Consider the following 24,472-nt stretch of genomic DNA (forward strand, 5'->3'; position numbering starts at 1 on the left):
TGAAGGAGCAAGTAAGCAGGGTCCCATTCCAGAAAAACACCTGTGCACCCAGTTGACTTCAAGTATGTGAGTGATCCCGAAGGAGACACTGGCACTCTTAAATTTTTGCTCAAGTGTGTTAGTAGCTCAGGACTGAAACCAGCATCACCCCGACATCACAGTTCACAGGGAGATGGAAATTTTGGCAAGGAAAGGCAGCCGGCATGAGGTAACCTCATCTGGTGACACCATCGAAGCCTGGGGAGGGACTCCAGACAAGCCTTTTCTTGTCTCGCCTCCTACATAACAACAGGAGAGTCAGCACTGTAACAGAAATTTGGTACAAACGCAGCATGAATGGAAATGTCTGTAAGCAGCAGGAGGAGGGTTACAAGAAAGGTCTGAACTGGTGATGGAGGACGCTGTTCCCCATGGTCACACTGAGGAGTGCGTTGGTCACATCATGACCAAAAGGCCACTACGACTGCAACAGAGACAACTCGTCAGGAGAAGACCCAGCACCCAAACACCAGGATGATGGCAACAAGGCTGCAGCGTATCGCATATACCGTTCCGCTTCCTGTAAGGAACAGAAAAATAGAGTCTGGTCTTATAATTCAAATACATGGTCCGAAGAAGGAAGATCAGACATCAGCAGCAGCCCAGTCCAGGGGCTGGGGAAGCTGCAGCCAGCCAGACCCCCAGGTGCAGGACCAGCCCCTAGCAGCTGCTGACTGCTAAGGGAGCCCTCCCTCAGCACCCGTCCAACCTTCCCTTTCCATAAGATCCCACACTGAGTTTTGCTACATTTTTTCCATTCTTATTATCCTTTGAATTTGTTACTAAGCCCCTAAAACTCAAAGGTTGATTAATATTTGCTTGTTTGCTGCAAGTAAAATCCTACAGATCAGAAATATACTGTTTAAACTAATCAAATAACTACAAGCATAGAGAAGTTTCTACTTAAAGACTCAAATGAAAGGGGTTCTTGTCATTATGTTCCCTAATTTAGAACTGGTAGTTTGTGTAATGTTGAGAGATATTAAAATGCTCTTTCTACAAACTACTCAAATTCTTCACAGTTTTGAAGCTCTTAACTGAAAAGAAAATACAAATCCACAAGCCTTAGCTAGGAAGAACCAACTGCTAGCTCACCTTACCTGGTACTGGTTTTTCAAAAGAGAAGAAAACAATTAAAATGGATTAGTACTTGCCTTCTTGTCGATGGATAAGAATAGGTTAGCACCTACCATTCTTATATTTGATATCTTTACCAAATACAACTCCTGCGGTTTCTAAAAGTTCATGGTGAAATCTCCAAAGTCATGTCTCTCCTTTCCTGTCATTACAAATCCACGTCAGCAAATGACTTGAGACCATCCTTCAGCCTATGCACCAAAGCATGTATTTCCTTAATTGCAATTGTCCTTATTGTTGCAAGTGCTTGAAATAATTTAACTTTCCCTCTAATAATACATTGAAGTACTTTCAGAATCCGGAGGGAAGTATGGAGACAGCAAGAACTTTTATGGAAGTATTTAGTACCCCAAGGAAGGCTGAGGCAAGGAATTAATTACCCAAATATTGTACTACGGTCGGGCCACACTGACGAGCGCTGACCCATTGAGGCAAGAGCAGCCAGCGAGCAAGGCGGGTCACAGCAGGTTAGTTCTCCCCAGTCCCTCCCAGAACGAGGGCAAGCCTTGCACAGTGCTGCAATAAACTCTGGGCACTTAAAAGTTTCATAGCTTTTTGTTTTACTGAAAGAACATCTCATGTGCAGTCTTCATTGTGAAAAGAAAGGGGGGAAAACGAAAAAAAAGCTCCACCCAAGAAATAAAGCACTGAGGATACAGTCAACCTTTTACTCTGGCGCAGTGTAGGGACCCTGCTTCAGCTGTGGTGAGACAACCCCAGCGTGGGCTGCCCCAGGCCTCCTGCCTTGGTAGCGCAGCCGCAGAGCGCTGGGGCGAAAGCCGTGTCACCTGTGTGTGCCAGCACGCACCACACACCGTCAAGTAGCTCTGACCCCCTTCCCAGAAGGTATATTGGAACAAACTCACACGTAGACACCTCTAATGAGGGACTGAAAAGATGAGTGTTCTGCACTGAAAGAGAAAAGGTTAGAAATAACAACTAGATCTCTTCTTTCACTGCATTTGGTGACTTGTCTTGAGACATTTATAATTAATCAACGCTAAAGCTTATTTCTGCATACCTGAAAGTTTCCTTCCTTTGACTAACACAGTCATCCCATAAATGTGAAGCTGCTCAATGCAAATAATACACTGTAGCTAGTCCACATCTTACTTGGAACGGTAACATATGCACTAGACATGGGGGCAGGCACTGATCCCACGCGAGCAGCAGGAGGAATCTGGTGAACTGAGTTGCTGATGGCTCAGAGCTTGCCTCGGAAACATTAACAGCAGCAACATGATTGTTTTCTGTCTTTTGATATAAGCACTGGTACATCCACACATTAAACTGGAGAAAGAATAGGCTCTCAAATTTTCCTACGGTCACAGACCAATTGCAATTGATGTGAAGATTGCCTTTCCAAAGCAAAAACACCCCGCTTTTTGCATTGGCAGAGGAAACCCCGAGGCAGCTGGTTCAGCTGATCAGAGGCAGCCCCTGAAGAAAGAGGATCCCCTGGGATCACACCGCCTGCAAGGTGACAGCCCGCGCTGCGTTGCAGAGAGCTGGGGAGCCCATGGGGGAGTGCGCTGCGGCTCTGGGGGGGCTGGCCCAGGAGGAGCCTGGGTCCAGGCTGGAGATTGCCCAGAGTTACAGTGCAGAGACCTCGCCTCTTCTCCTGGGCATCTCTATACAACCAAAAGCTTTCATGGGGGGAACTCAAGACTAAAGTTTCAGTAGTTTAAAGTGAATGAGCAACTACGGACTTCGTAACGGCTAGCAAAATGCAGTTTATTTGTGGACTTCTTTCTAGGACCTAAGAGAAAAGATTGGCAATCATCTGCCTTGGGTGTTCATGTTTGAATATTTCTGGACACAGATGGGAGATGGGCCTCACAACAGCAGGTCTTTGCTTTGGGCAGCGCCATCTTACGACCCAGTAACAGAATAATCAGGGCCAAGAACAGAGCCAGGTCAGTCATAAAAGTATGAATAATTTCACTGCTGCTCTCTTATGCCGGTCGGAGCTGCTAGACAACAACTGGCTTTTTACTGATCAGTTTAACAAACAGCACTTGACTGACTTAGTAGCATTTTGTGTTTCTTCTATGCTGAAGGTGAAAACACACAGAACTAGTAGCATTTTTATTTCTTTATTCCTGCCTTTTGGAGTGAGACCGTAATCACCCCGCTCCAGAGGAGGAATTGAAGTTGGACATGGGACTGTCTCTGGAGCTACTGCAAGAGGGCAGAGCACCTTCCCCCAGCTGTGAGCTCCCCGGAGGCCCCTCAGGGAAGATGCTGGCACAAGGACAGGTCCCCTGCTCCCGCTTCTCCCTGTCACATGGACCAAAACATGCCCCAGCGGCTCTGCGGAGGGGGTATCAGCACAGCCACCTTCTTGCATGGGACGTGGGACTGAGGGGACAGTCTCCGTCCAAGGCAAAGTGCTGAATGAAGTGAACTGACTGAGCTCAGCTAAAAGCTGAAGGGCAGCCTGGAGCTTCCCTGCAGAAAGCTCATGATCGGGGGGGCTGATCTGCAGACTGCTGGGGAAGGTGGGGAGGACAAGCCTGTGGGATGATCAGCACGTGAGGTGCTCTTCAGGCACCTCATGTTACAGAGTGGGCTGGTTCTGCTGGCGCCAGAAAAGCTGAAGTAATGTATAGCAGAGCCTAAGCACAGTGAAAGTTCCTAAGTAGCCAAACCAACGCAGGAATACGCATTATGGCAGTGAAGAAAGACGACACATTCTGTAATCCGGTAATGGTCTCTTAACAGATGTGCATACAGAGCCCATGCCTGAGAAAGCCTCAAAAGTTCAAGGATATTAGGTGTCATTAATCTTCCCTCATAAGAAGATAGTTGGTGAAATTAAAAGAGAAAACACTCGGCACTGACAAAGATTGTTTTTTAAACACCATAATTTTCCTGTGTGACTCACTGCCACATTGTATCATTGCTACCAAGAGGTTAGATGATAGATTTTTTTTTTTAAGAAACCTGGTGTTTATATGAGTCAGGAGACTTGCATGCAGCTGTGTTAGACAGGGAAACCAATGCAGGAACCCTCTCTTTCCTTAGAGCATCACCACGCTGAGGCCCTGTGTGGCTGCAGGTCCCCTTGTGCACCTCGGTGTTCGGCTTTGGTGGGGTGGTGTTTGCCCCCTGCCACCAGCGTGACCCTGCGCAGGGTGCTCGCCACATTCCCACCCAAAGGGCTGGTTTTTGGCCAACGGCTGCTGCCAGGATGCTCTGGTGCCTTCAGCAGAGGCTGCTCCCGGGAGCGCAGCCCCCGCGTGGGGCCGGCCCCATCCGTGGGGCCGCGCTCGCTGGGGCCGGAGGGTGCTGGGTCCCCCGCGGGGTCCCGGCTTACACCAGGGGCTGCAGTTTTGCTCACCGCCACCGGGTGTCCCAGGGGGACCGGGCAGCGCTGCCGCTCCCGGGGCGGAGGGAAGGGCGGGAGGTTGCTCCAGTGCCACCAGCTGCTGTGGGACACGTCCAGTCTCCGTCACTGGCAGGAGGGATGGAGACAGGGGGACGTATTAAACACCGCAGAGCACCGACTACCTGAAAAGTCGCTTTTTAAATACATGTCCATACAGTGCATCCATTCTTCTTTGTCCCCTCGTCTTCCACAGACACGCTGTTCCACAGTGGGCTGCCGGCACTGCTCCCAGGCACGTCCCTGCTGTCACCCCATACGCCCTGTGACAGCCAGCTGCAGCTCCCACATCTCCCTCCCAGCCCCCACCTCTCTCGACAGCCCTTCCACCGACAGGAGCCAAGCCTCTGTGGCTCCAGGCGCAATCATCCCGCGCCGTAGGTCTTGCCTCTGTACAAGGACTCGGCTCCCTCTTACTACAGGTATGCTCAGTGCCCAGCTCAGGATGGTCTTTATCTCAGCCAGGGCCTCCTAGAGGCAGTAGTAATAAAATTAATCAGTCCTGCTACTGCGCAGCAGCTCAGCAGAGCCCACATGCGGTCAGAGCAGGTGCGCTGGTCAGAGCACTCAGCCCCCAAACCTGCTCATGAGATGCTGCCGTGGTTTAACCCCAGTCAGCAACTAAGCACCACACAGCCACTCGCTCACCCTTCCCCGCTCTGGTGGGACTGGGGAGAGAATCGAAGGAGCAAAAGTAAGAAAGTTCGTGGGTTGAGATAAGAACAGTTTAATAGTTGAAATAAAACAAAATATAATAATAATAATAATAATGATGATGATGATGATGATGATGATGATGATGAAAAGTAAAACAGCAAGAGGGAGAGAGAGAAACAAAACCCAGGGAAAAAAACCAAGTGATGTAACTGCTCACCACCTGCCGATCGATGCCCAGCCCATTGCCAAGCAGCGATCACTGCCCTCTGGCCACCTCCCCTCAGTTTATACAGTGAGCATGACATCATATGGTATGGAATATGCCTTTGGCCAGTTGGGGTCAGCTGTCCTGGCTGTGCTCCCTCCCAGTTTCTTGTGCACCTGGCAGAGCATGGGAAGCTGAAAAGTCCTTGACTTAATATAAGCACTACTTAGCAAGAACTAAAACATCAGTGTGCTATCAACATTATTCGCATACTGAATCTAAAACACAGCACTATACCAGCTACTAGGAAGAAAATTAACTTTATCCCAGCCAAAACCAAGACAGATGTTTCCTGCATGTACAACCTCAGCTCCGGGTTGAGGCACATCAGACAAACCCCTACATGAGCAGGAGAGAGCTCCTCCATTGCCCTGCAGCAATTCGCTGTCAAATTTTGAGTCTGAGCTCTAAACCACAGGAGAGTTCAATTTTAAGAGCTAGGGGTTCAACAAAGGCAAAACAGCATTATTTTTTCCCCCTATGTTCTGGTTCTAGCTTAACACTTTTGAAAATATTCAGCCTGAATCAGGCCACTGGCATGGAAAGTTGTTCATGTCTAGCACAGTTAAAAGAAGCGAAGAAGGCGGCCATATAGCAGGTAGTGTTGGGCAAGTGATCAGTAAGCGTTGCTGCAGGAGTACAGTGGAAGTGTTACAGGCTTTCAGATGTTAAACAGAGTATCTATCTGCTGTTAATCAGATCTAGCAAGCCCAATGCTATGCTCCTGGCTGCAGAGCACCCCAGTGCATTGAACATTGAGCTGTGCAGGTCTTCAAATGCAGAGCCCCGGTCCTCAGAAGATGCACAGTGACTTCCACAGGCATGCAAGTGCCTCTCACCCATCTGTAACAAATCAGCTGCCAACCCGTCGTCTGCCACCCAGCCTCCCAGCAAACCCCCCTCTAACGTAACCGCCCTGTCCTACACTCAGGACAGGTCCTTCTGAGAAGAGAGGTTGCTCAAGAAGACGGGGTACGTGCTGCTCCCTTTCTGTGATGCGTGCAGCACTGAAGCAGCGTGTTTTACACCGCTCCATTGGCTGAGTGATGTGGGACATCTTCGTCCCAGCAGAGCGGTATCTGTGCAAAACACATAACAGTCTTTGAGCCGGGGTCGGAAGGGCTGAAGCTGAAGTCAAAAGGGGCTAACGAATCAACCCACTGCCACCAGCTCCCATGGCATTGGGCCCCCACAGCCCCTGCTCCAGCACTTGCTTCAAGGCATGGGAAGTTCATGGAAGCGGGCATTTTCTATAATGAGATGTTACCCCCCCAAAAAAAACTTAGCTCCTTGTCACCAGCCACCAGCCACAATGATTGTGAGCACATCCACTCTCTGGCTTTGTGGAGCTGTGGTGGTCCTGCTCCCACCACACTCACAGTCCTGGGCCCACAGCACGCGCTCCGTGACTGAGTCCTGGAAGAAAATGGCCTCGAAGTCGAACACAAGTGCATGCTGAAACTCCTGATTTCTGGCTCTCAGGAACCTGGTTTAATAAAAATAAATAAATTAGCCCGTAGCTCTATAATGCTTGTGCGACTGCAAGTGCCCTGCAGCTGACTCTGATGAAGCTGCTATTTGCTCCTTCAGGAAAAAACACTTAGTGCAAGGTCTTAAAACCTGAGCAGCATGCAAATGGCAGTGATATAGGAAGATGCAGTTCAAAACGACACCTGAAACTGCTCCTTGTCTTCTTGTGCACTTCAGGGATAGTGAGTAGAAAACCAGGGAGGCAGCAGCAGGTCTCACCATTTTCTGACCCGGCAGACAGCCCAGAATAGAGGTTTACATCATTGAAAAGTTCACAAGAAACCATAGGTAAAGCAAACTTCACTGAGGCAGGGAGATGAGGAGGACTTGGGGGTGCAGGAGAGAAAGGGGAGGTCTGCGAGGAGGTTTGACTTGGAGGCAGATGGGAAGCAGAGACAGATTTCAGTTCACAGCCAGGGAAAAGCGTAAACGCTACATCCACCCCAGCAATTTTCACTTGAGATCATTTCATGGTGTGTCTGTATATAGCAGCTGAAGTACCTCTGAAAGCTATGATGAACAGTACCAGAACGCAGTCTAATTTCTTGGCTCACTGTTCGGGCTATAATTTTGTCGGTCTTGCCTCAGCTAAGTGTTCTTGGTGCTTTTAAGTAAAAATGGTTCGGATGTTTTTAGCTTCATGGCTCTTTTAAGGAAATATGGCTCGTGCAATCACACCATCTCTCTGGCCCTTAGCAAAGATTTTGAGCCCAGTGACCCAAGCCTGACAGAGGGAGTAGCAGCAAACCTAAAGAAGATGACGTTACTCCAAGGCCCACACAAACTAGCAGCATGGGGAGGAGAAAGGCAGCAGACCAGGCTTTGCTGTTGCCTGCTCTCCCCGTGTGCTGCTGTGCTTGCTTGGGACAGCTCTCCTGCTCAGCCAGGGAGTGAGAGGAGCAGTCGGGGTTATGGTGGTGGGAGGAAGGCAGAAGCCCATGGGAGGGCAGACCCTACTCCTCCCACTGCTCCTGGAACAACTCATTTCTGAAAAAAGTGGAAATGGGATCTTCTGTTGTCTTTCTTAAAATAAAAACTAAAACTCCTGGAGCATTCTTGCTCTACTCATGGGTCACCCTGGCTCAGGGCTAGAAAGTCAAAATTTGGCAGAGGCAACGCTCTCGCATGAGACTTAAGTGTTTGGCGTGTGTTGTGGGGTACATAAGCATGTCGGCCAGAAGACACTCCAAGTCCATGTAGGAGGCATCTCCCCGCATCCTCCCCAGTGACACGGATATCCACCAGTCAGTCACACCACAGTTGGGAAAGAAGAGGTGGTCAGAGCTGCTGCCCACTGAAAACACCCTGTGAGGTGGCAGCACCATGCCACCCAAAGCGAGAGGTAACTCTAGGTGGACGCTGGGGCCAGAGACCATTCAGTGACAGGAGAGAGCCACAAACACCCCTTTCAAGTCACCTGCATGCACGTGTGTGTGCACGCAGCCTCTTACCTCAAACAGGAGAAGAGGATTAAAAATTCCTGCTAGCTGTGAGACGAGCGTATTGCTGTGACCAGCAGTGAGAAAAAACGAGAGGTCAGAAAACCAGCACAAACACCCCAGAGCCGTGGGCGCCAGACAGCCGGGTTTGAGCAGGAATCCCAGGTGTAGAATAGAAAGCATCAGTACTGCTACTGATAACGCCAAGACCCCAAAAGCCCTTTAGGACAGAGGAGGTGCGAGGGAAGAAGAGGGCACAGGCACCACAGAAAGAGCTGATGCTGCAGCAGACCTTTGCTAAGGAGGGATCCCGTTTACTGAGGGTCCTCAGGCTGAGGCGGAGGGGAGGAATGGGAGAAGGAAGGGCACTGGCTTGAGGAGCGAATGTAGCTTCAGCATTTGGGTTTGGCTCGTAGAACCCCTCTTCTAGTTCAAATTGAGCAACTGTTCCCATAACCAGCCCTGCCTTCAGCAGGGCTTTGCTCCCTTCCAGCGACGGAGAGCCGTCCCCTGCAGAAGGGGCAGTCACGCTACCTGAGGAAAACCCGCACACCCCTCCCTGCCCTGAGACGTGGCTGCAACAGGCGCTTGGCAACAACCAGACTTTCTGCGATTTAGGGCTGCTTTGATAAATGACTTGACAGCCCCAGCTACGGAAAGCCTGTGCTTCCCGAGAGGGCATGGCGAGAGCCCCAGCAGCACAGTCCATCACAGGCCAGACAGGTTCATTTTCTGAGGTGGGAAGGTGGGACAGAGGTAACGACAGCCCTGCCCCTCCACAGCTTCTTTGCCTGAAAATGTGAAGAGCTTTCCCTGGAGAGCAGAACGGTACTTTTGAACACTGATGCCCTTTTTCTCACATATGCATTGGGCCTCCAGCATTTTTCCTCCCATATCTCCTGGAACTTCTCCACCCAGCCGAGCCCCTTGGGCTCCCCGCGCACAGTGTGGCATGGAGCTCGTGGGGAGACACCACGAGGTGGGGTACGGCAGTAGGATCCCCCAACCCCCTCCACAGCCCTTCCTCTGTCAGGCATCTCTGCAGAAGTCACCATCCTCATTTTTCAAAGCCCCATCTCCTCTCCTCACGAGCAGCACCAATTGCCTGAGACGGGACGCAGAAGAAAACTAACCACAGCAGGATCTGTCCTTTCGCAGACAGGCTACAAAACACATGCTCTAACATGACCAAAATTTAAAGAAACAAAAATAGGATCAAACCAGTAATTTTAGAGAGGGGTTTGGCGGGATGCTGGTTTTATCTGACCAGCCTGCTTTATGGGATGCAGAGCCTGAAATCCCAGTTCTGCCTAACAGGGAGAGCTCCTCTACCCCAGATTATGCCTTAGGTGAAGCAGAAGAAGGACTTGGAGCTGAAAGTCCCATCCTAATACCTAACCACCAGATGAGAGGGTTGTTATGCTACCACCTACCCTTGTAGTAATATTACTTTGCTGCATAAAATCTGCTGCGGATGCGATTTACATGACAAACATTCCCTGCGGGCTAAGCTCACATCGCTGTGTGCTGTGCAGGTTTGGGATGCGCCACCTCTTTCCAGACTGCTGGAAGAGGGAACAGGGAAGGTAAAGGCTGAGCAGAAGGGAATCGATATCGGCAGGATCTGAATCTCCTGTGAATCTTTCTTGATGTGATCTTCCTCCTATTTCTCCAAGGAGTCTGTACTGGTTCCGCAAGCTGCTGTGCACATATTATCCTGAAGCTGCTTGAGTTCCTTTTTGGTCGCCACTGCGAAAACAAGTGAGTTTTGTAAAAAATTTAAAGCGACCGAGGCTGAATAGGCTTATCCTGCTTAGATGGTATGGGTATGAACTTAAGTTTCATCAGAAGTCTGCAGATTGTGCCAGCCAGGAAAGCACTGTTTACATCCAGCAGTCAAGGTTATTTTCATGGCAGCATAGGCTAATTCAGGTTGGGAGGGGTCCCCCGGAGGTGTCTAGGCCAGCATCCTGCTCCAAACAGGGTCAACCATGAGGTCAGATTAGGGCTTTATCCAGTCAGGTCTTGAAAACCTCCAATGCAAAGTATTTTAACAATACTCATTGTCAGGGGGGCATCCTGGCTTGCAGGATGAGTGACGGAAGGTGTATTCCACCTGAGTATTAGACGCTGCACCTCAAACACCGGCTGTAGTGACAGCAACTGTGGTGTGAAAGCACAACAAATACCATTTGCAAACAATCCTTTAAGCTGCAGGAGTGCGGGGGACTAGCAACCCAGCCAGAGATGGCAAGGTGGAGAGTGAGGAGCTTGGGAAGGAGCAGTAGTGGGGAAGGACAAATAGGCTGGGTGAAGCTGCCAGAGGTCTGGGAACTGGACAGGATGCTGAGACTGTGGCTAGAAACCGAAGGAAGAAACACGAGCACAGGCTGGAGGGAGAGAGACAAGGGAACAGGAGTGCACACTCACTAGATGAACTTAGCACAGAGGAACATTGGGACTGATGGGCAAGGAGATGGGGAAAACTTAAGAGGGAACACTGAGATTTATCCAAGTTATTTGAAATCTTTAGCAAAGAGCTTGAGGACACTTAGGACTGAAAAGAAGAAAAAAAGCCTCTGCTGGGGTGGGAGGGCTTCCCCCCTTCCTTGACTGCTCCAGGCACAGTTAGCAAATGCATTTCCCTGAAGATGAGCAGTATGGGACGGACGACAGCAGAAGTTCAACCATACACATATAAGCACGGTAAATGTAGTCCATGTCACACCGTTTTGGAGCTCCCAAGGGGACAAGGACGCTGTAGAGCCCTTCATGGGTCATTTGGTCTATAGCCTGGCAGCTATATCCTCCACCAAGGACACCTGCAAATGTGTCACCTGCAGGGACCAGGCAGTGACTCATCACACTCATCCAGTACCATCCACTGACCTGCCTCGGGGTAGTCATGGCTTCGGTTAGAGGCGTTGGCACTGATTAGTCCCCATCAAGTCCTGTATGGGCACTTCCACCATCCCCAGCCAGGCTAAAGCTGGTACTCTCACACCCCTCACACCTCATGGGTATGAGGGCTCTCTACAGCACTTCTCCCTCCTACCACCCTTACACACAAAAAGATTAGCTTGGATAGCTGCAATCAGGAGAGACGATTCAGGCAGCCAGAGTCCCAAGGCATGCTTGTTAAGGTAACTAATTTCTTAAAAATAAATAAATAAACGCTGCTCTCCACAGTATCTCCTTTTCTTCTTGCCCACCTACAAGTTAGCCTGTGGCCACCCTGACCAGTGGGTGAATAAAGAGGAAGAGCACTTTCCCTCCTCCCTGCTGGGGCTGCAGTGCCACTCCTGCAACTCTTGCGTGCCTGGGAAGGGAAACATCAGCCCTGCAGCTGAGCTTCCTGCACCCTCATGACAACCCACAGCGAGCCCCACTTGCTATGCCAGAGTGGATGGTGGGCACAGCCCAACCGCGGGAGAGAGAAGGCCCACTGGGATCATTCGTACCCCACAGAGCCCTCCCAGGGACCACAGTCCGAGGAGAACTGGGCCTCAGGGACCTGATCTCAGACCTCAAGGGAAGCCACAGCTCAGAGACAGTGGTTGTAGTCATGCTCTGGCCATGGCAGATGTGGCGTGCTGCGCCTACGGGCAGTGGTCCCAGGAGAAGGACCCTTCCCCGACATCACCCTCCTTCCCAGTTTTCTTCCCAGCTGCCCAGCACTCTTTCATTTCAGGTTTAAAGTAGCTTATTTAAAGATTTCTTTAATTCTCTCCCTTTTTAAAATCATCTTTACTTTGACTTTTTTTTTAACTAACCATTTTTTAAGCACGAACTTTCTTCCCCAAGCAGCACGCTGGCAGCGTCTCCCGCAGAGGTTTGCCCGTTTGCCTTCTCCCGCAGCGTGGGCAGCTCCGGCCGAAGCATCTCCCCTGCCCTGCCCCAACACGGGCGCTCCGGGGCCAAACGGCTCGGCCCGGGTTTTGGGTTCCCAGCTCCCTACTTCGGCTCCCAGGCAGAAGCCGGTCAGTCCTTCAGCAAAGCACGCCCTTGCTGCGGCCCCTGGCTCCGAAATTAGCCAAGACCCCTCCGCCAGGTCCCTTCGGGAGAGGGGCAACCTCTCGGGCACTTGAGGACGGGAGGGGGAGCGCAGCCCCCGGCCCGGCTGTCCCCTCCCCAGGCACCGGGGGGTCCCCGCCCGCCGCCGCCGGCGGGGCAGGGGCGGGGGGCGGGCGGGGAGGAGGTGGCCAGCCCGGCCCCGCCCCGCCGCTCCGCGCCGGGAGGGCGGCAGGAGGGAGCGGGCCGGGCCGGGAGGCGGCGGGACCGGGACCGGGACCGGGACCGAGACTGGGACCGAGCCCTGCTCGTCGGTGGCGGCGGTGCCACGGCCCGGCGGGCCGGGGGTAAGTCCTGATTGCTGCCCCCCGCTCCCTTCCCGCCTGCTGCCGACGGTCCCCTTCCCCGTAGCCCCCCACCCGGGTTCCCCCAGCCTCCCTCGCCTCCCGCGGCATCGCCGGGGCACACGGCAGCCCCGGGCTGCCGCTGCCCCTCGGGTGCGGGAGCGGCGGGCGCGGAGCAGCACCCGCAGCCGAAGCCGGACCCAAAGCCGCGGCCACGCCTGGACCCTGCGCTAGGACCCCGGACCCCTCCCCTGCACCCTGTACCCCACGCCTGCATCCGCGCCCGGACTCTGCCATCCGGGCCGGGACCTGCAGCCGGACGCCTCCGCGGCTGCGACCTACGGGAGGAGCATCCCTCCCTTTCCCTTCCGTCTGCTCGTCCCCACGGCAGCGACCCTTGTCCTTGCCGCAGGTCGCTGTCCCGGGTGCCCCGGGTGGCGGGTATCCCGGTACCCTGGTGTCCCGGTGTGTCTGTACCCCTGTGTCCCGCCAGCCCCCTATGCGGGTATCCCGGTATCCTGGCACATCAGTATCCCGGTACCCTGGTACTCGCCTGGTTTGGCAGCACCCCGGCCGCGGGCAGAGCGAGTAGGGCCGGGGGGGGTGTGGGGCAGTCCAGGGCTGGGGGGCCTGGCAGGGCTGGGTCTGGGGGTCTGGGAGGGATCCTGGTAGGGAAGATTGGCCTCCGGGTGAGAGTCAAAAATAGTGCTTTAGGATGCAAGGGGCTGGAGACAGGGCAGGAAACCCACCGGCAAACCCGGTGCCTTAAGCCTTTTGGTTATATTGTGCGTGGTGTTTTGTTCATTCCCTGTCGCGGCGTTGCCTATTAGCTAGGCAGCTGCTTAACGTAGCTTTTTTCCAATGCTACAGAACTAGCCTTTCATGGCCCCAGACAATACAGATTTCCCAGGGTGGGAGCTGTGTCGGTGCAAGGTTCACTGCAAAATGAGTCCTGTCTTTTGGTGGCTGCAGCTGAACTGTTTTATGAACAAATAGTCCTGGACTCGGCAGCAGCGCTCACGCTACGGGAAATCCTTCAGATCCAGTGGAAGGCTTAACTTCTTTGTCAGGGGCAAGCAGAAGAAAGGTAGAGAAGGAGAGACAAGCACAGGCACTTTCAAACAAAACACATGCCATAAGAGATTGTTTCACCCCTGTCCCGAGGGATCTGTGTTCACGGGACAGAGGGAAGTTCAGTTTCCATCTCATTCAGCCCTTGTCCTCTCCCAACTACAAAGCAGCAGGGGCAAGTGACACCAGTTTTAAGGATGAATACATGCCAAGGGGCTGGAGCGATTTATATGTATAGCACTCTACCAGGAGTGTGTGCATCACAGATGCTGCTGTTCAAGGGGTGAGGTAGAACAGAGAGTAATATTTATACCATCGGCATTGCAATGTTTTGTCCTTGCCTTTCGTACCTGTCACACTGATGATGAGTTCAGCGATGGGAGCACTAGCAAAGAAAAAAAAATCGGATACAAGCTATTAAATGTCACAGAACAACCCTGGGACAGCAGCCTTCATATTCCTGGAAAAAAATCATCCTCCTTCTAAATCAAGAAAGGGTAGGTTCCTGAGCACAATCACGAATCTATTGTAAGAAAAAGAAATGCAGAGTATCCTGCAAGCATCCTTCCATTATTTCATCCCAAATGACAAGTTGATTTGCTCTTCAGCAAAGGAAGCGCATCTTCTGGCCAGGCGTGGAAAACACAGAGCACAGTATGGATGAAATGAGGGCAGCCCCGACAGTCAAGCTTTGGCAAGGCAGGCAGGGCTGAAGCAGAGCGTTATTTGAACAGAAGGCCTGGGACGTTGCAGGAAAAGAGTAATTCAGTAGGTGGTGCTTCCTGCCGGGCGGCCAGGGTTCAAGAGGCTACTTGAGCATTGCAGGTGCAGGCTCATCCAGGCTGCTGAGCACTCGAGTACGTGAAGTTCTTGAAGATGTTCTTTGAGGAGGGAAGGGGGAGGGTACTTCCCAGAAGAAAAGATACTAGGTCCAAGCTTCTGGCCAAGCCCTAGTTCGGCTAACTGCGTTGGGTCTTCCTCAGCGCTACAAATTGTCGTCTTTCAGACTGGGCTCTTGCCCGGCTGACTTGTATTGTGGCATGACTTTGGTGCATCTTAAAACCATTGCCGCTTTCTGTACAGCTGCGCTGGTTGGTAAGATGCACCTTTCAGATGCACACAGGAGGTGGAATCTTGCATTCTTCTCTTGGCTTAGATTCAGTGAAAAACAAAACAGGCCAAGCAAGACTTTACATAAAGCTCTGCCTATATATGAGCAGAAAAAGACCTCTATAATTGGCTTGAAGTAGCATTCATGAAGGAAGTATGAAAGTCGTACACCATCCATAAAAGGTACTGTTCTCCAGAATTACTGTGATTTTCAGACATCTCTTTCTCTTTGCAGCGGCGTGCCCATGGCCCTCTTCACAAGGACCAGCAGTCATCCTAACACCACCGACCCCATTCCCTGTGGGGCAGACAACGCTACAAAGCCTGACCTGCCACACTCACATGCCTACTACGCCCTCTGCTACTGCATCTTGATTTTGGCCATCATCTTTGGGAACGTGCTGGTCTGCTTAGCCGTCCTGAGGGAACGCACCTTGCAAACCACAACAAACTACCTTGTGGTGAGCCTGGCGGTGGCGGACTTGCTGGTGGCTACTTTGGTGATGCCATGGGTGGTGTACCTGGAGGTGAGTACATCTTAGGAAAGATTAGCAGAATTGAACTGCAGTACGAGCTCACTGGCGTTAGTGCACGCTCTCAGAATAGGCCAGCTCTGGTATAGATAAAGTCCATTCACATCTTAAACCCCCAGCTAGCTCTGGGGCACTTGTCAGGTGGGTGGCAGCCCACAATGTCACACAGGTGGCTCTCGTAGGCTGGACACATGCCGGACAAATGCACCGCAGTCCCACCCGTCAGCAGATACCCTGAGCCTTGCTCTTCCTGGCAGAGCACAGCCTCTTTGAGCTTGAATGGCAGCTGGGCTACAGCCAGTGATGTAGATTGTGGGTTCTGATGTGCTAATACCACTTTCATCTGAGCATCCTTGAAGCTGACACCATCAGCCAGAAGGGTTGCCAGTGAGCACCATGCTGATTCAGGAATGGCGGGGAGGCAATAGGATGGAAATACCTTATAGGAACTCATCTTAGAGCCCAGATCAATCCCTACTCCTGCTGGCCAGAAAACAAGCGAGGGCAGTCAAATCCTCATCGCCTGCAGAGTTTAAGAGCCTTAATGTCCATGATGTTAGGTCAGCTCCAGCAACATCCCCCAAGCAGGCTGACAAAGAGATAAAGCTGAAGAACATGCTCCAAAATCTCTTTAAGTCGTGTGAGCATTTTCACAATAACTTCAAAGGACTCATCAAGCCCTCGGGGTCTTATTCTCCATTTCCCTGATCTTTGCACATTGACCGTTGTGAAAATGTACTGGCATGACCATGGGCAGTATGGACAACACCATCAGATATAGGGCAGCAAAGATGGAAACCAAATCCCTCCACATTGCCGCAAAATCCTGAGTTACTGAAGCCCTCCCTGGGGCAAATATTTTTACTAAAGTAAATACATGAAGGTATGCTACAGCTGACATTTTTATCTGTTCTCTTCAGCATTTTTACACTAATTCACAAAAATTGGTAGGTCTAGAAAAATCGGAGAGAACATCTATCAGCCGTAAGCTTTCAGCTGAGCCCTAGTATCCTATTCTCATGCTAACAGAGACAGAATAAGCCTCTGAGCCATGACCTCGCTAAAGCCTCATGCTCTTTCTGCAAGGGGTAAGCCGGGATCAGGCTGAAGGGCAGGGTAAATGTTCTGTTGGCAGCTGCCCACCTTTGGCTGACCTCTTTCCTGCAAAACAAAGCAGAAGCAGGGAGGGATTTTGACTTGTGCATAGGGACTGCGCAGTGTGTGAACAGAAAGTAGGACAAGACAGGACAACACCAGCAAATGCCAGACCTGCTATGCGGGTACAAGGAGATTTGATCAAGTAGCAGGGGACTGGCAGTGGCCTACAGACCTCCTCTGCCACTGGAGTATGTTGAATAGGCAACACAGCTCTAAGCTTTGGCACCCAGCCTAGGCATTCCCCTTGTGTTAATCCAAGCCACTTTCCCAAACTGTGCCCACTGCAGTCTCAGCAAGGCTACAATTAAGAGAAATTAAGGGTTTGCTCTGTGTATAAGCATTATTAATAAGGGTACTGATGGTTAATTATTTATGTATAGCACCACTGCGGAGTGAAGAACAAAGAGAGCACCATGATACTGCATGTGTGATCATGTTCCTAATGAAGTCAGTAGGAATATTTAAACTAATCTGTGTGCAGCGGTCCCGGAGCTGGCCTGCAGGATGTGTACAGCTCAGTTGTGTTACATGGAATGATAATGATTAAAAAGCAAGGAATAAGTGGGGGGGGGAAGCCATCCCAGCAAGACCGAATTAGACTTTGCAATTTGATTGCAACTAAAAAATTTTATTTCAGACTGGAATAGTCCATCACTTCAAGCGTATTCCAATCTTTAATGAAATCACAATATGCTTTGCATTAGAGAAGACTTAGCACTCGCTCTCACTGTGGACAGGGTGGGACTGAGGCACATCTGTGAAGCAGCCTCTGCCCCCATGCAGTACTGTGGTCACAGTAGGTCCGTTCCCTAGTTGTGTTTGTAGACCCATTCAACATTCATTTCCACCTGTGGAGCTTGGATAATCAAAGTAGCTGATCCAAGAGTTACCCAAACAACGCGGAGAAGAACCCACACACATCCCAAACCCAACCTACCACTCCCAGCATTGCGCAGTATCTCCTAGGGAGCTAGGCTGTAGGACTCCAGCAAGACTAAGATTTAAAAAACAGTCCAAAAAGCCCCAAAGTCGTTTAGATATTTGCTGCTGTTTATGGATCAGTGATGCTACCAATGAAGCGGAAATGGCATCATGCTTCAGTACACTATGGGCCTGGAAATTGCCAAGAAATCATTCAGTCCCCAAAACTGCGTACAATACCTATTCATCTACTGAATGTTTGCCAAACCAGACATCTGAGACCTGGCCATTATTTATGGAGAAGCCAAAGGTGGATGGATACCTCAGATTGAAATGTCACTTGTGAACTTTGTGCTTTACACTCAATTTTTAGAGCCATCTGTGGCCTGGACCTTCTGCATGAAATCTGTCGTTTTATCAATCATGCAGACCAGAACTGTCTCTTTCTGAGAAGTCTTTTGGGAAGGCTGTGACAGAGCATTAATAAGAACGTTTTATGACCTCGAAATCCTCATCTCCACCTAATGAAGATTCTGGCACAAAAATGCTATTCAGCTCTGTGTCTAGGAATCTTCTGGGGTCAACGGGTAGGCCTAATATACCAGTACTGCTACCCCAGTTCTTTACTGACCTCTGATGCTGTGGTGGGTGCGACTACTAAAGCTCACCAAGGTTTCTAAGACAATGGCATTAGGATATCCTGCCCACTGGAGTTTGATGGCATTAAATACCATCATGCCTTATAGTCATTGTACAAATGGAGGAAGACATGTAGCAGCATGGCCTGGAGCATCCTTCTGTCTTCTCACAACATCCAGTTCTACCTCCAAACGGAGAAAAGCTTCAGAAGATGATTGTCACTGAGGTCAGTCTGCAGCTCTGTTCAGAGCGTGTGAGAGTAACACTGTCTCCTCTTCTACGGCTCTCACACCGGAGCAGCAAGACCTACAACTGCTCTTTGAGCTCAAGGAGCTTGCCAGGCTACCGTCAAAGGGAGGACAGACAACTGAGTTACTGCAGCTCAGCAGTTTACCACTTCTCAGCAGGCCTGACCGCATGCATGCTCTTGGTTACTCCCGCTGTGCAAAAACGTAAGCAGCCATTTCACAGCTGCAGAGAGCTAACAGCACCTGCAAGAAGAACACGCTCTTAAACACACAAAACGCATAAGTGAGCATGCTTAGCTGCACCGCTACTTACACGCCTGTCATCACCTGATGCAACTTCGTGTTCATACTTCCCCATCCACGTACTCCTCAATACGGCATCATCATACATATCTGATTTGTTTATTTTTAAGGATTCAGGGGAGTGATGGATTTGCGTAAGTTTACGAATGCACAATGATTTTTTTTTTTTTTAACTGGAAGACTTCTTATAGGGTTGGAAAGTTAAAAATAATAATACCGCAATTTTGTGGATAAAGCAGACTGGTCATCAAGAAAGATGAGGTGAGAACCTGACCTGAATAGTCTATAGGGAGCTTTAGCGTAGTCTTTGACAGAGCCAGGATTTCATCCTGGACTCTATTCCCACTTCTGCCGCAGATGCACTGAGTGCTAATGAGAGATTGTATCAGCTCATCTCTCTGTGGTTTGCCCTCGTCAGCTGTAAGAGAATAATATTTGACCACCCACCTCACCCAGGCAGTTGTGAGGATTCATTCAATTAATACCTGTGATGTGCTTTGAGATTCCTGGACGAAAGGCACCAGAGGGATAAAGAACAGGTACCCCGCCAGCACATGAAAACCAGGAACGCACACTAGCAAGTTCTAGCTGCTGTAGCAAAGAAGAACGGAACAGAGCAATAAAAGGAAGAGCAGAAATAGAATTTTAAAAATTATGAACGAGGCCTATAATAGAAAGGCTCTTCTTCATTGTTAAATTCTGGAATAAATTCTGGGTTCGCATACCCCACAGGTAAACATTAACTACTTCACCAACTTCAGCAGAGCTACTCCCCATTTTAGAAGTTGTGGCTGGTGGAAGTGAGAATGGGTTTTAAGCCCAAATGTTTTGATCTGTCAAGCATCCTCTTAACACAAGCTACGGCTTAGTATGCAGGTGGTATGATCTGAATGCATCATCCTGAGAGGGTTCGCTTCAGAGCCGTTGCCATCGCCACCTTCTTCAGTTTTAATGGTTCACATTCTTGGGCTTAGTGTTTGAATGTGCCCAGGACCTTGGAAATTCCCTCAGTTAAGTGCTTGCACATCTGCTGGGCTAGCGGCAGCTGGCTTTCATGCGAACACCTGGCACCAGCTCCTGGTGAAATATTCCTCAGACTCCACAAATCACACAGACACTGCATTGCATTTTGCCTCAGACTAAAGAAACACCCCTGACTGAGGCCCCATTTATAATTTTTTTTTATATTCTGAGGTGGTCAAGCAGATCTCAAAATCTGCGACTAAAGCAAAAATGATGTGGAGTTTCTTTGAAAACTGAACCTACCTATTAAGGTCCCTAGTTTCAGAGGGACAGCCTCCCTTGCACGTCTTGTAGCCCACCTAATTATGCAGAAAAGCTCTAAGGGTTTGGTTTGGTTTTTTTTTCCTTTGCTCGCTTTTTTTTAAAGAAAAAAAAGGAGCCCCACAAGTATCAGAGAACTGAAGATGAAAGCACAGTTCCCTACTGCATTTTGCAAGCCAATTCCCATTTCTCTCCCCTGCATTCATTCAGAGTCAGGGGGTCTAATGGAAGACTGCCTTGTTCAGTACCTGACTTCTGACACGTAGCAGCTGAGTCCACCAGAGAACACCCTAAAGACACAGCTCGCCTCAGCGAGTTTCTGTGCCCATGCGCAGGAATGCTGGCACAATCAAAACTATTTAAATTTCTTAGGATTATTTCTTAAACAACTCTGAAAACAACTCGCACAGAGTGAATTTTGTATTTATACAAGTGCTTCTCTGTGCAGGGAGCTGCGTCCTTCCTAGGCATCGACACTTGCTGCAGGGTTGACCCACTGCCTTAGAAGCCAAGCTTTCTTGTGGCACCCTTCCAGCCTGGTCTGGGATGGGTATTTTTGAGTGGGTCTTGAAAACCTCCAAGGCTGGAGCCTAGCCTGCACAGACTCACCAAGCAACCGGCTCCACTGCCTCACTGTCAGAAAGTTTACCTTCATAACCAGTTTGCACCTTTCTTCTTTCAACTTATGCCTGTTGCCTCTTGTCCTCCCACCACGCACTGCTATGAAAAACATGGCTCCATCTTCTTAGTAACCTCGCTCCAGCTTTCTTAACAACCTCCCAGTAGGCACCACCGCCCCCACAGCCACCTCTTCTCCAGGCTGAACAAGCCCTGTTCCCTTAGCTGCTCCTCGCAGGACACGTGCTCCAGCCCCCAGCTGGACTCCCTCCTCTTTATCAATGTTTTTCCTGTACTGGGGCCCCAAAACCCGATGCAGCATGCCAGATGCAGTCTAACGTAAGCAGAGAGACCAGGAACTTGTGCCAGTTCCTGATGGCTTCCCAGGAGCCAGCTGAACCAGCAGGATCTACGGGGTTGAAGGCTAAAATCCAGGCTCTCTCCAAACAAGGACTTTCCTCCCTCTTTCTTCTTACCCGCTTCTCCAACCAGCTCAGCATTAGATTTGTTTGCTGTACTCATCCAACGGGCTTACCTGTGGGAGGGCAGGCTGCCTCCTTGTTCACCTCCTAGAAGGAGCGGGTGCTGAGGCAAACCCCCTCTCTCGGAGTCAGGCTATCATCCCAGCCCCGAGGAGAGCAGTGCCACACCGTGCTTGGAGCATATTGTTGTCAACCGAAAAGGTCATTGTCAAGAACTTGATGGCTGGGCCAAAAAATGCATTTCTCCGTCACAAAGATTGGCCACAGCTAAGCTTTCACAATTACACACTTCAGATTAAAAATTCAAAACAACCAGAACAAGAGCTCGACATGGTAGCAAACCAAAACCCTTTATCAGAATAGCTTGTGAGTTCTCACTCAGATCTAATAATCAAAATCTGTAACTGAGATAATAATCCAAATAAGGTTTTAGAGAAGCCTCAGGTCTCAGGTCTCTGTTTCATACATAAATGCATAAAACTTGCAGCACTTTTCCAGCTCACTGCCTGCAAGAGAACTCCAGCAGCCAAGCTGAGAAACATTTTCAGCCCTTGGACTTTCTCAGATAATCCTTAATCAAAGGACATATACAGTGATATCAAATTTAAATCAATTTATCATGCTAGGCCTCAAGGGAAGGGATAGCTGCTATCTATTTCTTCACCCTGCCTCCCTCTGTAAGAGTAACTAAAGGACTGAAATCAAGGTGTGGCTCCTTCTTCATGACCTACCGCTGTGTTATCTTGCACACAACATAGGTGCCTCAGTTTCCCTCTGCACATCACAGTGAACATGAACTCATTTAGCTGTTGAGATACTTGGAGGAGAGCACCTCCTTACACGTAACTTATCAGGACTCGGTGCAGAACAAGGCTTACAGTTTTGTGGTTGCTGGTGCAGGTGACCGGAGGAGTCTGGACTTTCAGCCGCATCTGTTGTGATATCTTCGTCACCATGGATGTAATGATGTGCACAGCCAGCATTTTAAACCTCTGTGCTATCAGCATTGACAGGTGAGAGCCAACAGCATCCAGGGGGAGAGTCTGGAGATGGAGGTCGGTCCTGTACCCCAGCGTGGCAGGGACAAGGAAGTGGGGTTTGCACGGGCAGCATCAGTGTCTTCAGGAACATAAACCTCCCTGCAAGTCTGTCACTGCCTCTGCTGCTATTAGAGTGGCTCTGCCCACCACGTGCTAGAAGATGTCAGCATTTAAGAAAAGGGCAGAGAGGCACAAGCAATAAAACATCACCAGTAGGTGGTCAACCACATCCTCACGCTTTATGAAGGCAGGAACCAGAATTGGTCATCTAATTCCCCCTGAGTCTCAAAGAGGGTTTCTCCTTCTGGAGACCTCGCTCATGAAGTTTTAATACACAAAATCCTGCCATATACATAGGGAGGGGTGAAGATTATTGCTGTGTAATCTTCAGCCTTGCCCTGTTTTTCTACATCTTAAAACTGAGCCTATTTTAAGCAATGCTGAGGGCTGGGAGCCAAGACCTCAGCACACGTGATGCTGTTAGGAGGGAGGAGTGGGAGAAGCAAAAAACACTGCGTGCTGTACCTGTGTAACATGTGGTTCAAGGGTAATTGTACGAAGCAGCTCTCAACACTGAGTTGGTCCAGTGTTCCTTCATGGGAATCTTTATCCCCGTTTCATTTTGGCTCTGTCTGCAAAGAGCAGCCCCTGGGCTGTCCTAAAGATGACACTCCTGTGCCTTCCAAATCCTAGCCTTGCTGAGCTGCATCCTCTGGGGCACCCCGGCAGCCGAAGGCCCTGGACACCCGCCCGTGGGCCATCCTCTGGCTGTCAGCGAGGCCGACACCAGAGCGGGCAGCTGAGGCACAGTGTAGCACTCTTTCCCAGCAGTGCACATATAACCTTAGGGGCTTAAGGGAGGGGGCTTTCCTGGGGTTTCTAGATCCATCTGGTATCCCAAACCTTGTAGCTTCACAATGCCGGCGGTTCTGCAGAGCGTTTCTCTGCAGTGCTGCCAACTAACTCTGATTTTCTCTATTCCTTCCCCCAACGCCCCGCTTACCATTTCTACAAATTGCTGATCCCACCATCTGATCTTCTCTCCTTTCCTCTTCCATTTCTTCACCATGTTCACCATCATGTTCCCTACGTGGCTTTCATTTCTCCTTTTAAAACCCGGTCCTTTTCCTCCCTCCATTCTTACCTCTCCTCTTTCTGGAGCTGGTTTGGTCCGCAGATACACAGCAGTGGTGAAACCAGTTCAGTACCAGTACAGCACTGGGCAGAGCTCCTGCAGGAGGGTCTCTCTCATGATCGTGATAGTCTGGATGCTGGCGTTTGCAGTGTCGTGCCCTCTCCTCTTCGGCTTCAATACTACAGGTACGTGACATCCCGAACTATAGCACGCAGGGAGGGCTTGGAAATGGAGCTGCCCTGTGTATGGCCAGGTCATTTAACGTGCATAGTCCTGCAGACTTTCCAAGTTACAGGAAATTTTAGGGAACTGGAAAGCACACTATCAAGGGTGAGAAAAATCTCCAGTGCTGGAGAGCAGATGTGCTCTTGTCTATAAACTTGTCATTTGCTCGGGCAGACACTGACTATTGCTCTGAGGACACACCTGCCTGCTTTACTGCCAAATCAATGCTCATCAAAGTGTCCAGGTCTACAGATCCCCCCAAACAATCACTCTGTGCACACAGAGCAAATCTCCAGACGTGCAGCACATCCAACACACACACACACATCAGACTCACTGCATCTTGCCGATATCCACAGGTCCAGACACACAGTTTTAAATCTGATACAGCACACATTTCTAAACAGCAAGGATTGCATATTGGCACTGCTTGTGAGAAACCTCCTTCCCATCCAACTGGCTGTTTGCTTCCTCACCTAATCCCTTGAGGAGAGCAAACAATTTAGCCTCCTCCTTGAAAGCAGGTTGGTCTTTCTCCTTCCTCTCACCTAGGGCAGCCCATTCTCCCTGGAGGCAGAGGGGCAGGGGAGCCTTCCTCCCCCCTGAGCCACAGGCAGAAGTCCTCTGCTCCCCATCCATCCCCTATGCAGCGCTTGAGGCGAGAAAGGGACAGGGGGTGGGAAGTGCTGCTGTCCCCCACTGCCTGGTCCAGACAGATGGGGGTGGAGGCACCTAGATAGCTCAGAGGCCATCAGAGGAGTGGGAGAAAGGACGAAAGGAGAAAGGATCCTCTGAGAAAGGATGGGAAGAGACGTGAGAGAAGAGGGCAGAGCTGTTGGCCAGAAAAGCAGGCAGATGCATGCTGGGTCATGCTAGGTGGTCCTAGGTAGAGTCC

The 24,472-nt window shown here is 50.3% G+C and overlaps 1 protein-coding gene across 1 annotated transcript in view; it reads left to right on the forward strand.

Moving 5' to 3' along the window:
• Positions 1-15,236: 15,236 nt before the first annotated feature.
• Positions 15,237-24,472, forward strand: part of DRD3 (dopamine receptor D3) — an 11,180-nt gene continuing 1,944 nt past the window's right edge. Inside the window, exons 1-4 of the mRNA XM_075164362.1 lie at positions 15,237-15,518; positions 22,078-22,190; positions 23,395-23,537; positions 23,624-23,682. Coding sequence (XP_075020463.1) covers positions 15,237-15,518; positions 22,078-22,190; positions 23,395-23,537; positions 23,624-23,682 — 597 coding nt within the window. The remainder of the gene's footprint in view (positions 15,519-22,077; positions 22,191-23,394; positions 23,538-23,623; positions 23,683-24,472) is intronic.

The sequence above is a fragment of the Calonectris borealis genome, chromosome 1 (genome assembly GCF_964195595.1).
Source record: "Calonectris borealis chromosome 1, bCalBor7.hap1.2, whole genome shotgun sequence".
NCBI classification, from domain to species: Eukaryota; Metazoa; Chordata; class Aves; order Procellariiformes; family Procellariidae; genus Calonectris; species Calonectris borealis.